At 42.9% G+C, this 19,905-nt stretch overlaps 2 protein-coding genes across 10 annotated transcripts; one reads left to right on the forward strand and one right to left on the reverse strand.

Moving 5' to 3' along the window:
- The first annotated feature begins 1,147 nt into the window (after nucleotides 1–1,147).
- On the forward strand, nucleotides 1,148–14,092 carry LOC147267916 (transmembrane protein 198-like). Of its 9 annotated transcripts, none has more exons than XM_086199033.1 (6): nucleotides 1,158–1,675; nucleotides 1,822–1,873; nucleotides 11,754–11,985; nucleotides 12,100–12,675; nucleotides 12,760–12,908; nucleotides 13,058–14,092. In XM_086199033.1, the coding sequence occupies exons 3-6, from the start codon at nucleotides 11,853–11,855 to the stop codon at nucleotides 13,205–13,207; spliced, it is 1,008 nt and encodes a 335-aa protein (XP_086055159.1). In that variant the 5' UTR covers nucleotides 1,158–1,675; nucleotides 1,822–1,873; nucleotides 11,754–11,852; the 3' UTR covers nucleotides 13,208–14,092. The 9 variants fall into 9 exon arrangements, with proteins under 9 accessions (XP_086055166.1, XP_086055165.1, XP_086055162.1 ...); XM_086199034.1 differs by having other exon boundaries at nucleotides 1,158–1,532; XM_086199035.1 differs by having other exon boundaries at nucleotides 1,158–1,528.
- Nucleotides 14,093–14,336: 244 nt separating this feature from the next.
- On the reverse strand, nucleotides 14,337–19,577 carry mmp19 (matrix metallopeptidase 19). Its single transcript, XM_086199030.1, has 10 exons — nucleotides 19,486–19,577; nucleotides 19,047–19,290; nucleotides 18,802–18,887; nucleotides 18,569–18,699; nucleotides 16,972–17,184; nucleotides 16,585–16,830; nucleotides 15,839–15,964; nucleotides 15,443–15,607; nucleotides 15,179–15,306; nucleotides 14,337–15,100 (listed from the first exon to the last, which is right to left on the reverse strand). The coding sequence occupies exons 2-10, from the start codon at nucleotides 19,140–19,142 to the stop codon at nucleotides 14,870–14,872; spliced, it is 1,422 nt and encodes a 473-aa protein (XP_086055156.1). The 5' UTR covers nucleotides 19,143–19,290; nucleotides 19,486–19,577; the 3' UTR covers nucleotides 14,337–14,869.
- Nucleotides 19,578–19,905: the final 328 nt, after the last annotated feature.

The following is a 19,905-nucleotide window of genomic DNA, read 5'->3' on the forward strand; positions in this document are numbered from 1 at the left end:
CAGAGAGAACCCACACAGGAACAGGGAGAACATGGAGACTCCACACAGAAAGATCCTGTGATGGAGCCGGGACTTGAACCTGGAACCTTCTTGTTGTGAGGTGACAGTGCTGACCACTGCACCACCGTGCTGCCAGTCTGGGTGCCGCTGTAAGGATTTTATTCCATACAATGCAAGCAAAGAACCATAAGTCAGACACAGACTATTATCTCCTTATCTGGTCTTTATATAATCAAGGAGGATCAATTTTCCTTACTATCTATCTACTTAATTATAGTATATTAATTATAGTATAATATGTTTATAATATAAAGTTTTCAAAACAAAGATTGGGTCTTCCTGCGTAACTTAATAAGCCATCAAATAGTGGACACTTGATGTTCAGTTAGGCAACTGCTACAGGTTTACTTGGAAAAACAGAGGCCCTGAATGTCATTACGGGTCCAAATGTTAATTCAATTAACCACTGTATTGTCTTTGCGTTGATGATGCACTTGTTGTCCCCCCAAAAAGTCCCTGTCTGGTTTGATTGTGTATTGGGGCATAAAGTGTACCCCCGAATTGTGCTGTACATCCTTGAAGTGAACCTGATCATAAACAATTGAATTAGTGTTTAAAAAAAAAAACTTTTCCAGATCATTTTAGTCAGTGGTAGAAGGTAACTAAGTAATTTTTTAAGCAAAATTGTGTACTTCAGTGCAATGTTGAGTACCTTTACCTAAGTATTCATAACTTAGGGGACTTTGTTCTTTACAACATTTATTTGAACCTGCAGGTTGAAGAAAAGGCTTTTGGACAGAAAACAGCACAAACTGATGATGATGATGATGACGACGACGACGACGATGATGATGATACTTTCAGGTAGATGCTTGACAACTTTGGAACATAATCAAAATATGAACCTTAACTTTACAGTTCAGTAGTTCTATTACTGAACAACATCTTTACTGGAATACACAAATACCACGTAGAATGTGTACTATTCTTCAGTATCAAATATTTATCCACTTGTACTTGAACAGAGTTTTTGAATGGAGACTTGTACCTCTACCAGGTTTCTCTTTTACCTGGGTAATTCTAAGGAGCTGTGTACTTCTTCCACCACTGACGCACACCTGAGACAACAAAAGTACAAACAGTCCCACGTCAGCAGTGTCAGTTAATTACAGCCGCCGCGGGGTTGCTAGTGAACCCAGAGAAGATGAGACGCTGGCAAAGTCGGTCGTTAACTGAAAAGTAAAGGCGCCCCCATTTATGTGCGGATGCCCCCGTTACCTCCCCCTCCTCCCCGCCCTTCCAACCGACCAACGGACGCTTGTGGATGGAGATAGACGGCCGATTGCAACAGACGTAGAGAGAGGGGGGATTTCTTTTTCCACTTTTGTTTTTTCTTCTTTTTCTCAAGTGCCATTTAATTCAGTGCAGAGAAAGAAAAAGGAGAGGGGGAGGGGGGAGATTTTCCAGAGAAGTGGACTTGGACTGGTCCGGTGTGGAGTCACAGACGGGAACTTCATCGGTTAATTTAGTGAGTAAGTTGCCTGCCCGCCTGCCGGAGGCATCCACGGAGAATGGAAACTAGCTAACCCCCTCGCGCCTGTTGCCAGCGCTAGCTTCGTGTTTTAACAGATCAGCGCGAGGCGACGAGAGCAAGCTAACGATGCCGTTGTTGACGGTTTGTTATTCCCGTCTGTGAGTTTAACAAAAAGAATAATAATAAAAAAAAGAGTCCAGGGATAATTTGAAAGAAAACCGGTTTTCCTTGGTACCCTGTCGCCGTTTTTGTGTTTGTGAATGGTGGGGTGTTTTCCTGTTTGACAGCGCTGATTGTCAAGAAGTTAACGTCCCTATTACCGAACTCACAGACTCATAGGTAAGTCTCTCCCCTACGCGTCTACTTTTACTCATGACAGATATCAACACTTTTTAAATGTTTGTTCTACTTTGTTGTTCTGTCAACGAAACACTCCATGACAGGATCTAACTGCTGATTTGCAGATGGAAATGTGTGTAATAACACGTAGTGGGTTCAGGCTATATTTCAGAGACATAATACAACATATCTTTCATCTTTTCAGCACAAAGCCCTAATGATCCAGGGGAGTAAAGGCTTTATTAGTGTTCACTGAACCAGACATGCAGACAGAAATCACCAGTGCTTCCAGCAGTAATAGCCAGCAACTTCACTTCTCAAGTTAGTTGAGAAATAGCAGTGTTACACTCATTCAGCAAAAAACAAACAAAAAAACTAAACAAACAGAATCGATACTGATGTGTGATTTTGTTTCTTTAAACCCTCTTGAGCAACTTTGGCTGCTTGTGAAAACTTTAAAATTTCCCTTTTAAATCTGCATTGAAAAAAACGTTCATATTTGGTTCCCCTTTTCCCCGTTTGACTATTTTCGCTTACTTCACATATGGTAAAGACATATTTGGGCTGATTCGATTTGAAAAATACATTTTTAAAATTTCTTTTACCTCAAACATACAGTCACGCTCAGTGAAACGTTTTAAAGCTTGCAAGTGTAAATACAAGTTAATTGTGGTTATTTGCATCTACATTCAACAGGTGCTTCGAAACACCATTTTTGTTTCCTTATTCAACGTAAACCATAAGTAGAACTCTGCATTTTCTATGGCCAACATTTCTATCCTGATGGCCCACATGACGTGCAAGAAGCCTGGGCCCTGCGGTTCCTCTGTGTGATCCATGTTGGGAGTGCCTCTTGGTTTCTGGGCAGTGTGATGACAGCCTACGGGTCCTGTCTTTACTGTGGACTGTAGTTAAGCCCCCCTCAGTGTACCCCTCATATCTACTTGACCTACTCTGTCAGCTCACACCAGATGGTGGTGTCCCTTTGAAAAGGCGGAAAGGAAACCCTTCCCTGCTTTGGGGGTAAGCGAGAAAGCAGGAAAGTAGAAGATTTGATGACAGTCTGACTGCACATGGTGTTTTGCCTCGTGTCTTGTAATTTAAACAAATGTATGGGTTTTCTCTTGTCTTCATTAGTGTATTGTAACATATACCGTACGTGATTACTCCCCTTATCTACGAGGATCAAACAAGTGATATAAGGAATCTTTTCAAATCTGGACGAGGTTTAAAAAAGCTAGAGTGCAGTGTGGAGGAAAGTTCTCAAGAGCAGCTGACTCACATGGCAATGTCTGAGTTCCCATTTTATAAGGAAAAGCTCTCATTTGAAGTCAGTAATTACTGTGTCTGCTTTAAACATTTTTCCCCTAAAGACAACAGGACGACAAGGGCATTGGTTGGTTATGTATCAGCTTGCTGGCTTTCTCTCTAATGGTAGCATATGGTTGACTCTTCATGGTGAGGAGTAAAAATAAAGCAGCCAATTCTTTTCTTTTTGCCATTTTGCAGGATCCAAACAATTATCTCTGGCTAAAGTGGACTGGAAGCCTGTATTAGAAACTCGGGGAATTCCTTGTTTTACATTCAGCTGTTGTATCAGCTGAAAAAGATTAGTGGTCTTGCTTTCTGCCTAAACACAATTGGATCATTTCTTCAGTAGTTTTATGAACTGTACATTGATGAGTTGGGATTATTGACAGAATTTTGTCTGCGCATATTCTGCAGTTTTAGTAGTTGCACTGAGACACAGATGTTCTACAATGACAGATGAAAAATGAGTATATAAATGTGAGTTGAGCTCAAAGGTCCAGTTGGGTTCATGGTTTGAGTGCATGCTTAGGCCTCGTGGCTTTGTCCAGGTGAAGTGCACATGTACTAGTCTTAATAGTGAGGAGGGTCTCTGAGTTTGTCCATTTAATGATATTTGTGTTGAGGAGCAGCTGCACTGTAGAGTCTTTGGTATGAGTTGCTGTTACACCAGTTCCTCTTCTTGGAAGCTTCATCACTGTTGCACGAAAGGAAATGTAAATTTTTTGCCAATATTATACTTTGTTTGATATCAGTACCCCCCCCCCCCCCCAACCCACCCCAACACACATACACACTTCTGTCCCTCTTCCTCTTACTCTCGTGTAGCTTTGTGTTTGGATATCTCTGCCTGTTTTGCACGTGTCATACTACCCACATTGAAAGTATCACAGAGAAGAGAGTTGCGTAACACGACAAGTGATGTCAGCGAGTGTGGTTTTGATGAGGTAAAAGGCGTGTACAATTACTCATCTCTTGAGTGTTACTGCTTTGATCAGGATATATTGACTTAATTTTGCCTCTTAAAATCACTTTTACTCACACACACACAATCTGACCAGGAGGAGAACTTGTGTTTGTGAGATAGAAGTTCTGGCACCACGGAAAGCCTATTGTCACATGAAAACCACATAAAAACTGATACCAGTTATTCCCATCCATGGACTACTTATAGCACTTTAAACACTGCTTCTTGTTGGGACTTGAGAGGGTGGTAGAAGCCAGCCACACCCATATATTTCTTTCCTGATTGGTTCTGTAGCAATATTGGACTACAGTTAGCTAACCTATGTACTCCCATTTTCAGTGCACACTCCTCTTGGGGCATGAGTGATTATTACGGGGCAGAATACCACAGCCACTCTAAAAAAAAAAATTTTTTTTTAAATCTTGGGAATTTAAGGTGTAGAGGCCTTAGCAGCAGGGTGAAAACAGAGGTACCACAGTTAAGCAAGTGGTAGGACACAGATGCAAAACCTACTGAGGCCATTTTTTCAAATGGTTGGAGGTATTGGCTCTCTATAAGTGCTCTTCTGTCAGCAGGATTATGCAAAAATTGCCAATTTGATTTTCATGAAACATGGTGGAGAGGTTGTACATGGGCCAACGAAGAATCCATTACATACAGGGGCAGCACATTGGCCTTGGTGAAGGTATGTGCTTGACAGACTGCCCTTCAAATTCTTGATATTATACTTCCTTCCTCCACTTTTTTATCCTTTTGGGATGTAAATGTAAGGGATGAAAGAGTATAAAAAAGATGTGATTTGATTTGGCCTGGAAAATGAAGGACGTGTGATATTTTAGGCTCGCAAGATTGCTGGTCCAGGTATAATTATTGTGAAGTGGAATTTGACGAAGAGGTTTAAATGACAGAGCTGCAGTGGAAGAACTACAGACACATATATATAGACACAGCGTGGAGGTCTCAACCACTGCTGTGTTTGGACTTAAAACCCAGCAAAGCTATCTACAAATTATAGCAATTAAATCAGTTGCTTATTTGATTTTACTTTGGCAACATGCCTAAGAAAGCACACAACTCCTTGTCTATTAAAAACAAACAAAAAAGCTTTGACAAGGTTGTCTTCAGACACTAATACAATTGGTGGGGTGCTGGTTGAGTTTGTGGTTTCCCCACACTAATGTTCACCAACAGCATGTATTATCACACATAGGCGTGCGTGCATACACACACACATACACACACACACACACACACACACACACACACACACACACAAAGCCACAGCGCTTTACAGTCTGACTCTCTCACTAACATACGGACATCAGACTCCACCCCACCGCCTACTAAATGCTCCTCTTCACCGCTAATAGAGTGTTGTGGAAATGCCTATCCTCATTGCACACCCTCTACGCTGCTTCCTCTGCTTGATCACAACTCCATCTCGCACAGCACAGCATGTTAACTTTTTGGACAAAATATGTGCACTTAATTTGGATTTGACATTGTTAATAATCATGTGTGTATGTTCCATGAACAGTATATGACATGTGACTCTCCTCAGAAGGCTTCTTATTGTGTTCCGTCTTTTCATGCCTCTCTAAGTAGCTCTCCGGTGTCTTAAGTTGAAAGGCCTCCATTGTTTAGACTCAAGTCAGGCAAGCATTAGTATCAAGAGATTATGAGGGGGTACATAGTTAGAGATACTGTACTACTCATGAAATATTGCCAAATAACTGTTATCAGACACAGGGCAAATGAGTTGGTTGAGTAGAATTGGTGTTTTCCAAATTAACTTAATTCAAAGATAAACTATGACTGATATTTTACCACTTAAACGGCTGCCAACTGTGTAGAGTTTGATACAGAGCTCCGCTTATTGCAAAATAGCTAACTGTCTCAGTCTGGCTATTGACTGTAACTCCAAGTTCACTACATGCGTAATAGTGGTGGTTGGAAAAAAAATATGAATGCAGCAATAAATCTTGTCCTCTTTCGATACATTATCATAAGCTGGTGCCAAATATTAATACTTTTATAGCTGGTTGTATAAGAGATTCCACTGTTCACATTTTGATTTGTCACTTCTTGTGTGTGTGTGTGTGTGTGTGTGTGTGTGTGTGTGTGTGTGTGTGTGTGTGTGTGTGTGTGTGTGTGTGTGGTTAAAAGCTTATTATAAATGTGCTTTTTTGGATAGCTGGTGCAAAGTGTGACTGATCAGGTGGTATTTTAAAGAGGAATATTGGAAATAGTTTTACAACCCTTTCATAGACACTGATGATAAAAATCTATTTCGCTTGTTTGTCTGTTGGGTTCCACCTCTTGTCAGAGTTGCTCTTACTGGTTAATGGTTGACTGTCTAGTTCCTGCTGTGAATTGAAGAAGATGATGACTAGATACAGATGTGTGACTGTCTGTGTATGTGACTGTGTGCGGGGGGGGGGGGGGCAGCTGACAAAGGAGAATGCAAGAATGACAGAATGATAGTTTCACGTCAAAGTCGGACTGTAGATGTTATTCCAACTGACGAGTCTTCAAATGGCTCTTGGTTAAAAGAGCTGAAATGCTAAGGCTGTGATGAATGCAGCCATGGAGCAGTGATAATGCACTGGGTATTGCTGGATGCTTGCTGGCAATGACTAATGACGGTATCAATTAGCTTCACTCTGTTGAGATCCTTTCCATGATGTTGTCATATAATAGCCATCTGAGTCTGTCATTGGCAAAAACAAGCTCTTTTTCTGCATAATTCTCCTCTGATGAAGATACCTGTTCCCACTGCCATGCGTATGTTTTGAATTTTATGTCCATCAGCAAAGAAGAAGGATAGCGTTGGATTAAAAAGGAGCGATCAGGAACAAATTTGTAACAGCTGAGATGTGGCAGAGACTATTTTTGGCCTCAGCATTTTGTTAGTCATGACTGTGTTGTTTGCTGGGGCTGTGTCTACTCTTGATATTTTCACATTCCCAATCAGTACATCATTTTGTCTTCTGCTGCATGGAGTTCAACTCATCATGAACAAGAAATGCAAAACCTCTGAGCATTCAGTGTAAACTGAATATCATGTGGTGCTTTGTTCATTATGTAAGTTGTTACTGGACACCAGCAAAGCAGAAACTGCCACCCCTCTGGAACAGTCTCAATCATGTAAGCAAAGGCGCTTGGTGACGCAATGGCAAGTGTTTTAGATTAGCAACCAAGCCAGACAGAATACAAGTTTACTTTCATCACTTTTCAGTCCTGTTTTCCTGTTGTTTCTGTAGAATCGCCAAAGTTCTTTTCCTCACATCTACATCTTTTTATTGACATGGCTAACCTCCTCAGTGGTGCAAAGGCCTGAGTATCTGGCTGTGTTTTCCACTTGGTCAAGATCATGTTGTTGTTAGGTGATATGAAGCAGCGTTGATGATCTAAAGTTTTGCCCGTATCTCTGCTCTGTCCTTGTCACAAAAACAGTTCCTGCTGAAACCTGATGTTCCACTTCCTCATCTGGTCCTGAGCTTCCTGCTTTGGAAGGACAGGAAGCCCATATGATTTCTTGCTCAATATGTTCCAGAGTGAAAGCAGATGTAATCATGATTGTGATTGTCAGCATGAATTTATACGTGTTTTAGTTCTATGTATAGCATAATATAGCAACCGATTATTCCTTCCTGTGTCAATCTCTTAATGGAGATCCTTTTGTCTAGACGTGACGTGATGTGTCTTTCAGCTTGTTGAGGTGTTCAGCTGAAGCCGACTAGATTTACTGCTGCAACTACAGCGCACAGACACCAGTGCAGCTCACATTCTTGGTAGTCTCAAGTCCTGGTGGAGAAGCAAAGCTGTCAGACAGCCAAATCATAACACTGCAGGATTTTAGTGTCTCAGCTGGCCCTAGCTGTCAAGTAAGAGGAACATGTGCAGAATCTTTGGCTGGGATTGCTCACCCCTTGATTAAACACACCCAAATTAACTATGTGGGGAACTTGTGGTGAGCCCTGCCTGTTCCTCAGCAGCTGAGAACTCAGCCCCCCACTGTGTTTGTTCAGGGGCAGTGTAACTCTTAAAGTAGTTTTGATTCAAGAACAAATACTCTACTGATAGATCATTATCAGCAGCTGATGCCTGCTGTCCGTTAGCTCTTATTTCTCTTCTGTCTGACACTCATACAGTACATACTCATGGGACAAGCTTGCAAATCGGGTCCAGGGAGTCCATTGTGGTATGATACAACCTGAATTAGATGGGGAAATTATTTCAGGCATTATAGCATTAAGTTTTTATTAATGTGAGTAAAGTCTATGCTTTGCATCAAACCTGAAAAATAACTTAACATTCCCTTCAGCCTTAGCTGTAGTTTGTGTAAATAAACAAATATCAGCAGGGGAACAGGCTAAACAAAGTTAGTAAATTAGCATGTTAGCACTTAATTTAAAGCAGTGCCATGCTGCAGTACCATACCAGAACTGCTTGCCAGGCAGTAGGCTGTTCTTCTTATTGACTTGTATTGAGGTAGTTGCTGAGAGACATGAGGTGTTTCAGAAAATTCAGCTTGGAAGCATTTGGATAGTTGGGAGAGTTCACTCAGCGAGATTGATAATGTTGCCAGTTACCAGCCCTCTGAAGACAAATACTTGGCAGCCATGTCAGAGCAAACACTTGGGATCAACCAGTATCCTTGGTGCTCTCAGCCATCGTAATGTGGGTCCCTTTTTCATGTGCATGGTTTCCTCCCAGTGCCACTAGAGGTCACAGCATGGGCCTCTGAGTCTTTGTTTTGCCCCATAATGGCTCTATTCTCCCACAGCAGCAAGGACTTCCAAAGCTGCTAGACATAGGACACCATTGTGACTCACAGTAACATGAGGCAGAAGCACACACACGGGAGTACCCATGGGTGTGCTGAGAGTTTAGAAAATGACTGTTCAAATGACGCTTGAATGATCATCTAGCTCAGTGTTTCCCAACCAGGGGTACGCGTACCCCTAGGGGTACGTGAGCACATTGCAGGGGGTACGTGGAAAAATTAAGAATTTATTTCCACGATAATAAAAAATATTCTTAGTCATTTCATAAGTCCGTCAATAAAATGGTACGTGTGCGCTATGACTTGTTTCCCTGGGGAGACAATAACCTGTGGCACAGCCATACCAAAATCAAACAGCGGGAACCTGTTTACCTGCAGGTAAACATAGATAAATGGCTGAAACGTCCAGTTGCTGTGGATCCAGGAGGGGGAAAAGAGCCCGCCGACAAACGCAAGAAAGATTCCAAACCTAAACCAAGGCAGTATAGTGAAAACTATATTTTATATGGATTCACTTCGACGTCTGCGGACCCACCGCAGCCTCAGTGCTACTTTTGCGGTGAAGTCATGGCAAATAACTCCATGAATAATAACAATATAATATTAATATATTAGTATTAATAATACAAACGTTTACTATAATATTGTTTCTTATATTTATAATTTTTATTGCCTTGAAGGCAACATAATTTTGTTTAATTTGAGTTAAATAAGAAGATAATGCCTGAATATTAAATGTTCAATTTAAGAAGATGAAATAAAATGACTTGCATTGAATATTCAGTTGTGTTATGTTCTACTTTTGGAGAATCATGAACACGTATGAGTGAAGGGGTACTCACGGTATGACAAAAAGGCTCAAGGGGTACACAAGACAAAAAAGGTTGGGAACCACTGATCTAGCTCACGCTCGTCTCATCAGCTGCAGTGGTGAACAAATCAGCAACCAAAAACTCCTGTGGCTCGTCCCAATTTCTGTTGAATGTGCAATAATCAAATGTTATACCTGGTAAAGTGGACATAAACGTAAAGTGAATTCTTGTGTCTGTTCATGTGTGTTTGCAACTTGTGCTGTAAAGGGTCACATACAGTATTAGGTTATCAGATGTTTGGAGAACACAAAGGTTAAAGGAACACACTGGCTTTTTGAGAAATACTCATATTTACCATCCTCTTCAGAGCCAGGCAAAGCGATAGAAACCCTTCTCTACTCTTTGAATGCAGTAACTGTTAACTAAGGTTGTGTTGAACTTTTATTCTGAGATCACCATTTTAAATTGAGAGACATTTAGATTTAAGAATCTGGCATAGTTTAGCACTACTTTCCTGACAAGGTGCTGTGATTATATACAGCACCTCAATAGTTCCATTGTAACTTCAGCCAACAAAACAACAATGTTTTTTGAGGACAAGAACGACTGCTGCTACTAATCATGGCTGACTTTGTAAGGGAGGATGATTACCTCTGGATAAACAAAGATCCTGAACCTTAGCTATTTGATTACTTTTGACAGAGCCAAGCTAACATTTCCCATTTACTACTCTGCTAAGCTAACTAGCAATCAGCCTGTCTCTTTGGGTCTCAGCTTCCCTCTGCACGCACAGGGGAGAAAAGAATATCAATCTTTTTGTCTGACAATTCTGGATATTTACCCAAAAAATGGGTGTGTTCCTTTTACAAACTGTCCAACATCCCCCTCTTTTTCTATTGTTTTCAACAGTTGAACAGTTTGCACCTCTTAATCAAAAAAGGTTAAGTTTATTGCACAGTAATAGATGGTTATCTTCAACTGGCCACATACAAAGAAATATTTTCTATAAACTTGTAGTCTTTTAGCCATGAATGGAGGCGTTTCAGTTGTCACTGATAGAGGGAGAGCGGGGGGCCACATAGGTACTGAAAAGCTGAGTGTGACTGGAGAAAAAAACTTTCCGATTAGCTCTCATTTTTTCCATGTCAAGTCATTCATTGGCAGGACAGACAAATTACAAAGCCTCGTGTCTGAGTAAAATGGCAAATGACTCTATTGTGGAGAGAATGAACATAAGGTTGGAAACAGGTAGAGGAGGAGAGACGAGGTAAAAAGTTAACTGGTCTACAAAAGAAAGATGGAGCGAGTATTTCAGAGAAATGGCTGGGCTGACTGTTCCTGATTGTCTCAGGCAGAAAACGTGAGTTTGCTGTAATCGGATCTCAGTTGTGGTGAGATCATGGAGGAGGCCTGCCAGCAGTCTCAGAAACAGCAGTCCACCCATACGGCTGCAGCCCTTCGTGGCTCGGTCTGATTAACCTTTGAAACATCAGAGTCATTCCTCAAGAGGATGAGCTGCTGCACATTTACTGAAATAGAACCATTATTGTGGCGTACAAACAGACAATTCATTACAAACAGTGGCTTTGAAGCAGGTTTAGCGCCTATAGAAAAAGATGGAATCCTGCTGCTCTGCATTCAAGTAGTAATAGCTCCTCCTGTGTATTTGCATAAAGAATGGGTGTTACTAAGAGGTGAGTGACTGTTTAAAACGCTGCTGTAGAGGACAAAAAAATAGCTCAGTTAGAGTGAAACCACAGAGAAATGGCCAAATTAAAGACACATTCTCTCTCACCATGGAATTATTTTGCAATAAATAATAATTAAGCTTAATTCTTCTTCTCAGATGACCAAAAGTTTACATTTCAGAGTTGAATGATTCAGATGCACCAGGACATGGGTCCATCATGGGTTACAGAGTCAGAGAGTCACTTGTTTGTATGCTTTCTCAAAATTAGAATCTCCTCCTGTGTTCATTCATCTACGTGTTCTCCCCTCCTACAGTCGCCCGTCCTGCTCAGATGGACTTGAGATAACACCAGCAGCAGGTCTACGTTTGCCCCGGACTTCTGCCAGCCTCGCAGCCCCCGACATTCACCCACAATGGCAGATCCCACTGGGGCAGGCATGGCCGAGGTCGATGTCTGTAGCTTGGAGATAGAGAGGAAGTATGATGTCATCCCTGCCGTCATCTGCTCCATGTGTTGCCTGTTCGGCATCATCTACTGCTTCTTTGGTGAGGCTCCCTGCACCCTTCTAGTCTGACTAAGGTCAAACTTGACTCAGACGTCTGGTTGTGCTCCTTTCTCTTACTTTATCGTCAATTCCTCATTGCAGATTTCTCTTGTAGGTTACCGCTGTTTCAAGGCTGTCATGTTCCTTTCTGGGCTGATGTTTGGTTCTGTCATCATCTTCCTACTGTGCCACAAGGAGCATGTGCTGGACACACAGCTCAGCGTGGAGGCCAGTGCTGGCATTGGTCTGGGTATAGGCCTGCTCTGCGGTCTGGTCACCATGCTGGTGCGAAGCGTCGGTCTCTTCATGACCGGCCTACTGCTTGGCCTCCTGCTGGCTCTGGCCGCCCTGCTGGTCACTCACCAGTTCTACACTCCAACCACAGTATGGGTGCCGCTTGGTGCACTTCTGGGAACCGGCATGCTTTTTGCTGTGCTGACACTGCAGTGGCAGAAGCTCTTCACCGTGCTCTCCACGGCGGTGTTTGGCGCCGCTATCATGACAGTGTGTGCCGACTACTTTGTGGAGATGCTGGTTTTGGCTACATACATATATGAATGCTTGCGCCTCACTCCTGGACCGCCTCTCTGCTGGTACAGCTGGGTCATTTTGGGCATCTGGCCCTCCCTCAGCCTTGTAGGAGTCCTGGTCCAGTGGAAACTAACAGATGACAGCTTCTCGCACACCGAGGGTAAGGATTTGAATGTATTTATGACACTGCATGATTCACGATAAAATGAGGGTAATAAAGCTTTGTTTGAATTACCCCTCTTAGTTGTGATTAGTCGGAGGCAGAAGAGAGTTCAACTGATGCGGATTCGAGAGAAGGACGCCAAGAAGCGACAGCAGGCAGGTGGGCAGGAAGGCACGTATCGCCGTAAACCCACCCCAGTGAAACGTTACGCTGGGGATCTTCTGGCACCGGTCAGTGTCACCCAACATGGCGTGTGCTGTAGTTGCTGATCATTGTGTTTTTATGGATAGTAAAACCACCTCTCCCCTCCACAAAAAAAAAAAAAAATCCTTTTCAGATTTTTTTAACCTCACTGACCTCTTCCTTTTTTTAATTTCAGAGCTACTTGCAAAGTCTGCGGGACAGACAGATGGGCACAGGCACGTCCCTTAGCAGCCAGGGCACCGCCAACCACACTATGATAGATCTCGACTACGAGACCGGGTCCACTGTGCCCCTCACAGCTACAACTCCAGTGGTCAGGGTCTGAGCAGCACAGAAGTAAAAAGGGACTGAGCTGTCTGGTTCTCTGGTAGTGTCTTTCTGATATAGAGTCGAACCTGTAAACCGCTTCACGCAGCTACGGGATTTTATTACCCCTCAACTGATGTGGCGGGAGTGTGTCAGTCCTGGGACAACCAGTGGAAGAGAATGCTGCTTTTTAGGGAGAAGGCAGAGGTGTCGAGCTCCCACAAGGTGAATATTATAACCACTGCAACCACTGTGTTTCTCAGAGAAACACTTGAAACAAGTTACTAACCAAGTACGGTCCTCCATTTCCTCTCATCATGTGTTCAATGCATAACAGCAAGTAAGAGCCTCAAAAACAGATACTATTTCTCTTTGGTAGTGAATATGAAAATGACATGTAATGTTCTTCAAAAGTGTGTCACATTGCCATGAAGTGTTGTGTTACTATCCGTTTTACTGTGTAACTGCGTGCTCATAGGTTTGTGAAAGCAAAACTTTGATTTTGTGTATTTTCTTTAGCTGGAGTGTGATGAGCGAGTGAATCGTTGGTGAGTTTGTTACAGTGAGGCAGAAATTAAAAGATACAGATGAAAATCAGTTTGTACATAAAAGCTGGCGCAGCACTCTGATTCTGTTTTTTTTTATTTTTATGTAGCTCCTGTTAAAATTCAGTAAGGTTTTATGCGTGTTTGTGTATGCTTGTGGATTACATGTCAACTTTGTATAATTTATTTTACATAAAGACAAAGTACACGGTAGTGATAAAAAAAAAAACACTTAAAAAAAGCATGTTTGTTATTAATTTGTAGATTTTTTTTAAAAGTAATTATCCATGTTGCAGGGACACCTCACTTGTTTCCTGAGTCTGTACATACCTGTTGATAGAAAGATGAATAAATGTGTTTGATACAAAACTGCTGTTGTTTGTCTCTTTGTGACTCACCAGATAGGCAATAAAAGAACTCATGGGAGGATTTCCTGTTCTGTGATGGGTTACGGTTGCCATGGAGTCCCCGATTTGTGTGTGTGTGTGTGTGTGTGTGTGTGTTTGTGTTGCAGACAAACAATACCAGACAAACCAACCTTTTGAACGTTTAAATATGTCTCCTTATTATTTGTGGGTATGTATAACCACAGAACAAGAAGTCTACTGATGACATCATGTCTTTTATTGTGAAACATTTTAACTGTCACCAAAACAAAAAAAAAGGAGACAGATCCAACTGATGTGCTCTGGCAAACCAGTGTGATTCATAAAATCATGGAAGCATTTTCATATTCTTTTCTTAAAAGCTAAAAGAACATGAACAAGACAGATCAGGAAGTGCGCACTCCCATCATCCGCTTAGGACTGAATGACAAATAATACGACACACGTTTGAGAGAAAGACAAAAAAACAGCAGGCCTCCCTTAATTCCTCCCTGAGATCATACAAAAGCTTACAAAATAGTTCCAAAAGACACACTCAAGAAGTGAAACCTCACCAGTTTTAGCCTGTGCACCATCGTAGCAGTAACTCAGCTGTCATGAGACCCAGTAAGGGGGGGGTCACTAGTTTTAAAGGGTTATGAATGTCAATTCACAATTCATCGCTGCTGTTGAGGTGGTGCGGTTATCAATGCCCCTAGAGTGGAACCAGTGCTGCAGCTGTGGTCCCTGCTGCCCTCTTATGGCTGACCTTTAGCATTGCATCCAGCGCTCACTCATGCTGAGGGGGTATCCCCTGTCCACGGTCAGCTGATCATTGACTCGCCAGTAGTCATCTCCCTTGAAGAAGAAGATCTTGCCGTTGGTCCAAGTGAAGGCTGCATCAGGGGAGGAGGGCACGCCGGGGAAGAGCAGGCTGAGCGGTTTGGGGTATTTAGTCAAGTCGTTGTACCTCAGTTCATCCCACTGCAAGAACTCTGAACCCTGTGTAGGCCGACAGCAAGGAGATCAGCTTTTCTGTGAGGTAGATCAGAGAGAAGGGATCTGTGTGATCCTGCATACCTTGATAAAGATCAGCTTCTTGTTCTTCTCCAGGTACAAGGCCGTATCGATGTTGTGGGGGATCCGCTGCACTTGTTTGGGGTAGCCGTAGTCCAGCATGAACCTGGAATACTTCCACACTTTACCACCTGTCAGTAAAACACAAGCGTTAGATTACGACAGACATACAGCAGGTGTGTGTGTGTGTGTGTGTGTGTGTGTGTGTGTGTGTGTGTGTGTGTGTGTGTGTGTGTGTGTGTGTGTGTGTGTGTGTGTGTGTTGTACCCTTAAAAAAGTATGTCTTGTTGGTCCTTGGAGAGTGCACGGCTGCATTCAAGTGTCCCGGGAGTTCCCTCCATAGCCTGTTAATCTTGATGGGTGCGTTGTATCCCAGATCAGTGATGGTCCACACGTAGTCGCCACTGAACGCAAAGGTTTTCCTCCATGGACCTGATTGAACAAACAATGAGCTTCTAAACTACCGGGACACTACCGGGACACAATTTGATGTCAACAATCATTGCAAAATCTCCTTTTTAAGATGACTCCTGGGGGTGTGACAGATGCTAGATGCTGCTTTGGGTACATAAATCAACTCAAAAATGATCTGAACTTGAATTAACATGTCTCCATCTAAAACCTTTAAACGTATTTGAAAACTACAGCTGTTTTCTATCTCACCCAACATAATGGCATCCAGAGTAGCATTGCAGGGGTCCGGGGCCGTCTCAGTCTCGGGGGTGTCTGCAGAAGGACGGAGACTCCCTGGGGATAATGGACTCGCCAGAGTGCTGGTTATTCGTTTACCTATAAAGATTCGAGATTCGAGAAGTTTGATCTCACTCTGATGTACCAGTACAACTGTGTGATATTCTTATGTTGGGTAAAAGTCTGGGACGTCAAACATTCGGAGCATAACACCACTGCGTATTAAAGACAAAACTTCAAAAAAAAAAAACCTGAAGAGGAGGTGTGAATGCATCTATTTTGATATTTCGAAAACTACAGCAGGTCCAATCGCAGATAATTACTCCTGAATTTCTCAGATATTTGCAAGTGTTTGTGTGATGGGTTGTGTATCATAGACATAAGGTGTTTTAGACCTGTCATCAATTAATATCACAAAATAGGAAGATGTTCAATATCACTTTGAACAAAGTGGAAATATTGTTCATCAAAATACTGCATATGTCAAACAATACCAGGTTGTTGAAGTTGGTGCTGATCTGTTATTCAAATACTATGCATATTTGTTTTAAACTTTGAAAATCTAGAATATTTGAGGATTTTTTTGGTGATCATTTTAGCAAACGGTTATTAGAGAATCTTTTTGATCAACTTGTAACCATCATCAAACGACTGAAACACCAGACACGGATGTACAGAGGAAGTGGATCGATCTTGCCAGGCCTTCGTCACCCACTTACCGTATAGTTTCTGGATGCCCTGCACATCATCTGAATGCAGCCTGAAGTTGGCACGGTAACCACCATAGACCGGTGCCATCACAGCGCCTCTGAACAGAGAGTGATCCAAACCCAGGGCATGGCCAATTTCATGGACAGCAACAATACGCAGATTAGTGCCATAATATGACCCCTCAGTCCAGAACTCATCCTCGTCAAAATGGATAATACCAGATTCTGGCGCCTCAGCATGGGCCAGTACACGACCTGCGCACATACACATACAGACACACACACACACACACACACACACACACACACACACACACACACACACACACTATTGCAGGAGCCAATAGATGATAGAATTGTGAGTGTTCATGTGAAAGTATCTATGTTGAAATTTACCAGGGCCATCAAAGGGGACGGGGCAGTAGCTGTCCTTCCGGTGGAAGGAGATCTTTATGTCTGCGCGGCCGAAGTCCACCTCTCTGAAGAGCAGAGCAGCCACGTCACTCCAGTACTTGAAGGCTGACTGGATGGCTGCCGTGACCTCGGCCTTCTTCATGTCAGGTGTGTAGTTGTAGATGCGGTAGGTCAGACTCCTCTTTTTCCAACGTCCTGAGAGAGAAACAGGTCCAAACTCCAATTTTAGAATTTCAAAAGATTTCAACCAAAATTTGAAATAAAAGTAACCACAGAACAAATGCTCATTCAGCGGTGGAGGAACTGACTCCAACCTCTGATTGACACGGGACATAAGAAGGTGAAGGGCCAGTAAAGCCCCCATTTTTACAATTTGGAAATGTCTGGAGCTCAGTAGTTGTGGCATCACTAATAAAATTTAATGGAAGGAAAATTTGCACTCATGTCTTGTTGGACTCAAGGATGAACCAACAAGCTTTTGGTAGTCAAAGCTGGCGGACACTGTCACAGCCGCACACCGTGAAAGCAGAAAACTACAATGCACCCATCCATCCATTTTCAACCGCTTATCCTGTTAAGGGTCACGGGGGGTGGAGGGGGGGGCTGGAGCTGGAGCCTACCCAAACTCCACACAAAGATCCCGTGACAGAGCCGGGGCTTAAACCCAGAACCTTCTTGCTGTGAGGCAACAGCGCAAACCACCTACATTTGATAACTTATAATAACTCATCCTTTGTGTACCTGGTCTATCTTTTTCCTCGATTCATGACAGTGTTGTTCCCCAGGCATTTTAAAAGTAGACAGAGATCTGAAAAACTCAATCAAATCAAGTGTTTAAAAATGGATTCAAATGAACACCTCATTGTATCAGAGGGGATGTGTGGGCGCAGAGCAACGCTTGTTTTAGTTCCGCTGCACATTCCAAACGCTCTGTACATGTGTGACCCTCCAAATAAAACCATCAACGTAGTACAGTTGATACTGTAAACAGCAGGAGAACACCGAGTATCCCGCTATAAATCACCTTGGAAACCTGAGAACACACAGCTGGCACACAGCTGGATGCTGCACGGAGGGAGCCGGTCGCAGATCAAAACACCCACTGACAGAATGAGCATTAGACTGGAGGAAAATCTGGAACTTTCACTTTTTACTTTGTAATTCCAACTAAAGTAGCTGCGATGTGCTCAAGATCCCAGCCGCATTTTGTCTAATCAAAAATTCCTCGTTGACAGCAGACGACGATTACACAAACTTTCTTTTTACTTGAGACTTTTTAATCACTGTTCAAAATACAGAAGGTTGAAGTTGTTTCCTTTAGAGATACAGCAACTTAACTCCTGTTTAATCTCCAATAATTCAACACATTTGTAATTTGTGTTTGTTTGTCTGTCTGACAGTTGGGAGAACCCACAACAACTACGCTGCAGCACATGAATTCGCATCTTTTACAAAGACACTTTTGCAAAATTGCAGCTCTGCCTTTTGTGGGAACAATCCCGAATGACTTGGCAGCTTTATTCATCCTTTACTGACGTGAATTCATCTGATCCTATGTTCCAGCTATGCCATGACTCACCCATGAGACTGTATCTGTGCTGTTTCTTGTTGAAGGGGTCCTCTACGCCGCAGCGGGGTTGCCTCATCCCAGCCATGGTGGACTCATCTAGTTCTCCAGTAGGTGGCAGATCATTCACCCTCTGGAAGACCCTGGAGACAAGAAGTGATCAACCTCTGCAGAATGATTTGACCACACGGGCTCCCATCACTCTAAAACTCATCACTGCCAAAACAGGCTTCCATGAGAGTTACCTGAGAGCTTCGATGACCTCCTCCAGGTAGTGCGGGTCCTGAGGATCAGCTTGGGTGTTCAGGTAGCCAAACTGGGTTAGATAAGCCTGCAGAAATACAAACAAACAATAAAATCTTTCAAAACTGAACTAAATAAGTCAACAATTTTATTTGAAAAAGTTAAAGAGAATAGTTTCCAATCTGCTCTGCGGTGAGATTATCTAAAACTACATTGATTGTGTTTACACAGTAAAATGTCACTTTACCGTTGCCTCTTTCAACTCTGTCCATTGCACCACAGCACCCAGCGAGGCTCTGCACCAGAGCACCAGCAGCAGCATTAGCAGCTCCATAGAGTCCATCTGATCAGCAGACTGCAGATATCCAGGGTCGAGAGCTCAGCAGATGCCCGCAGCAGATGCCCGCAGCAGACTGTTTGTTCTGTGCGCTGCAGCACTTTTTAACTGGGCCCAGCGGATGAGTCAGCCCTGTGGCCACGATGATCCATCTCTGAAGAATGAGGATAGAAAGAGGAGGTAGTTGTCCTGCAGCCAACATGTCCGCTGTTAAAGGTTTCATCCGTTCAAAGAGGACGAGGAGCTGCTGCAGCAGGAGTCTGCACAGACCTCAGCAGAGTCGACAGCCAACAGTTGTGGGCTGCAGTTGGGATTTTACAAGGCGATGTTAAATTCTCGCTGCACTCACCCTGAACACAACTGTCACTCTAGCAGTGCCATGCGAGTCCTTCAGGATTATGGCTGTTTTGTTGATCTCCTTGAGTTACTGCACCACACTTCAGTTAGACGGACCTCACCTGAACCGCAAAGAGCGCCTCGCCCACCATGTCCACATTCCTGCCGTCCCCACTCCTCCAGTCTCTGGGACAAATACAGATGTTTACAGCTGACGTGACCTGCGGCTGCTGACAGGTAACGTCAGGTGTCACTTCAATAAGATGACACATGAAACCACAAAATGTCTTCATTTAGGATTCTTTTCAATAAAGTGACCCGGAAAAGAAAGAAAGTAAAAAAAAAGAAGAAACATGCAGAATCAACTCTGTGTTGGTGTGGTTTTTAATGAAGTACTGTGCTTTGCGTACTTTTTTTGGTACCTGATGTTTCC

Source organism: Aulostomus chinensis, chromosome 3 (assembly GCF_037954235.1).
Source record: "Aulostomus chinensis isolate RoL2024-O1b breed Wild chromosome 3, RoL_Achi_v1.0, whole genome shotgun sequence".
Classification (NCBI taxonomy): domain Eukaryota; kingdom Metazoa; phylum Chordata; class Actinopteri; order Syngnathiformes; family Aulostomidae; genus Aulostomus; species Aulostomus chinensis.

Coding starts and splice junctions, on each gene's coding strand:
- mmp19 (XM_086199030.1), bottom strand. CDS start 19,142: ATGGACTCTATGGAGCTGCTAATGCTGCTGCTGGTGCTCTGGTGCAGA. Junction 15,965..16,584: donor GGGCATCCAGAAACTATACG/GTAAGTGGGTGA, acceptor GAATCTTTATAG/GTAAACGAATAACCAGCACT. Junction 15,608..15,838: donor TCTGGATGCCATTATGTTGG/GTGAGATAGAAA, acceptor TTGTTCAATCAG/GTCCATGGAGGAAAACCTTT.
- LOC147267916 (XM_086199036.1), top strand. CDS start 11,853: ATGGCAGATCCCACTGGGGCAGGCATGGCCGAGGTCGATGTCTGTAGC. Junction 11,986..12,099: donor CATCATCTACTGCTTCTTTG/GTGAGGCTCCCT, acceptor TTTCTCTTGTAG/GTTACCGCTGTTTCAAGGCT. Junction 12,909..13,057: donor CTGGGGATCTTCTGGCACCG/GTCAGTGTCACC, acceptor TTTTAATTTCAG/AGCTACTTGCAAAGTCTGCG.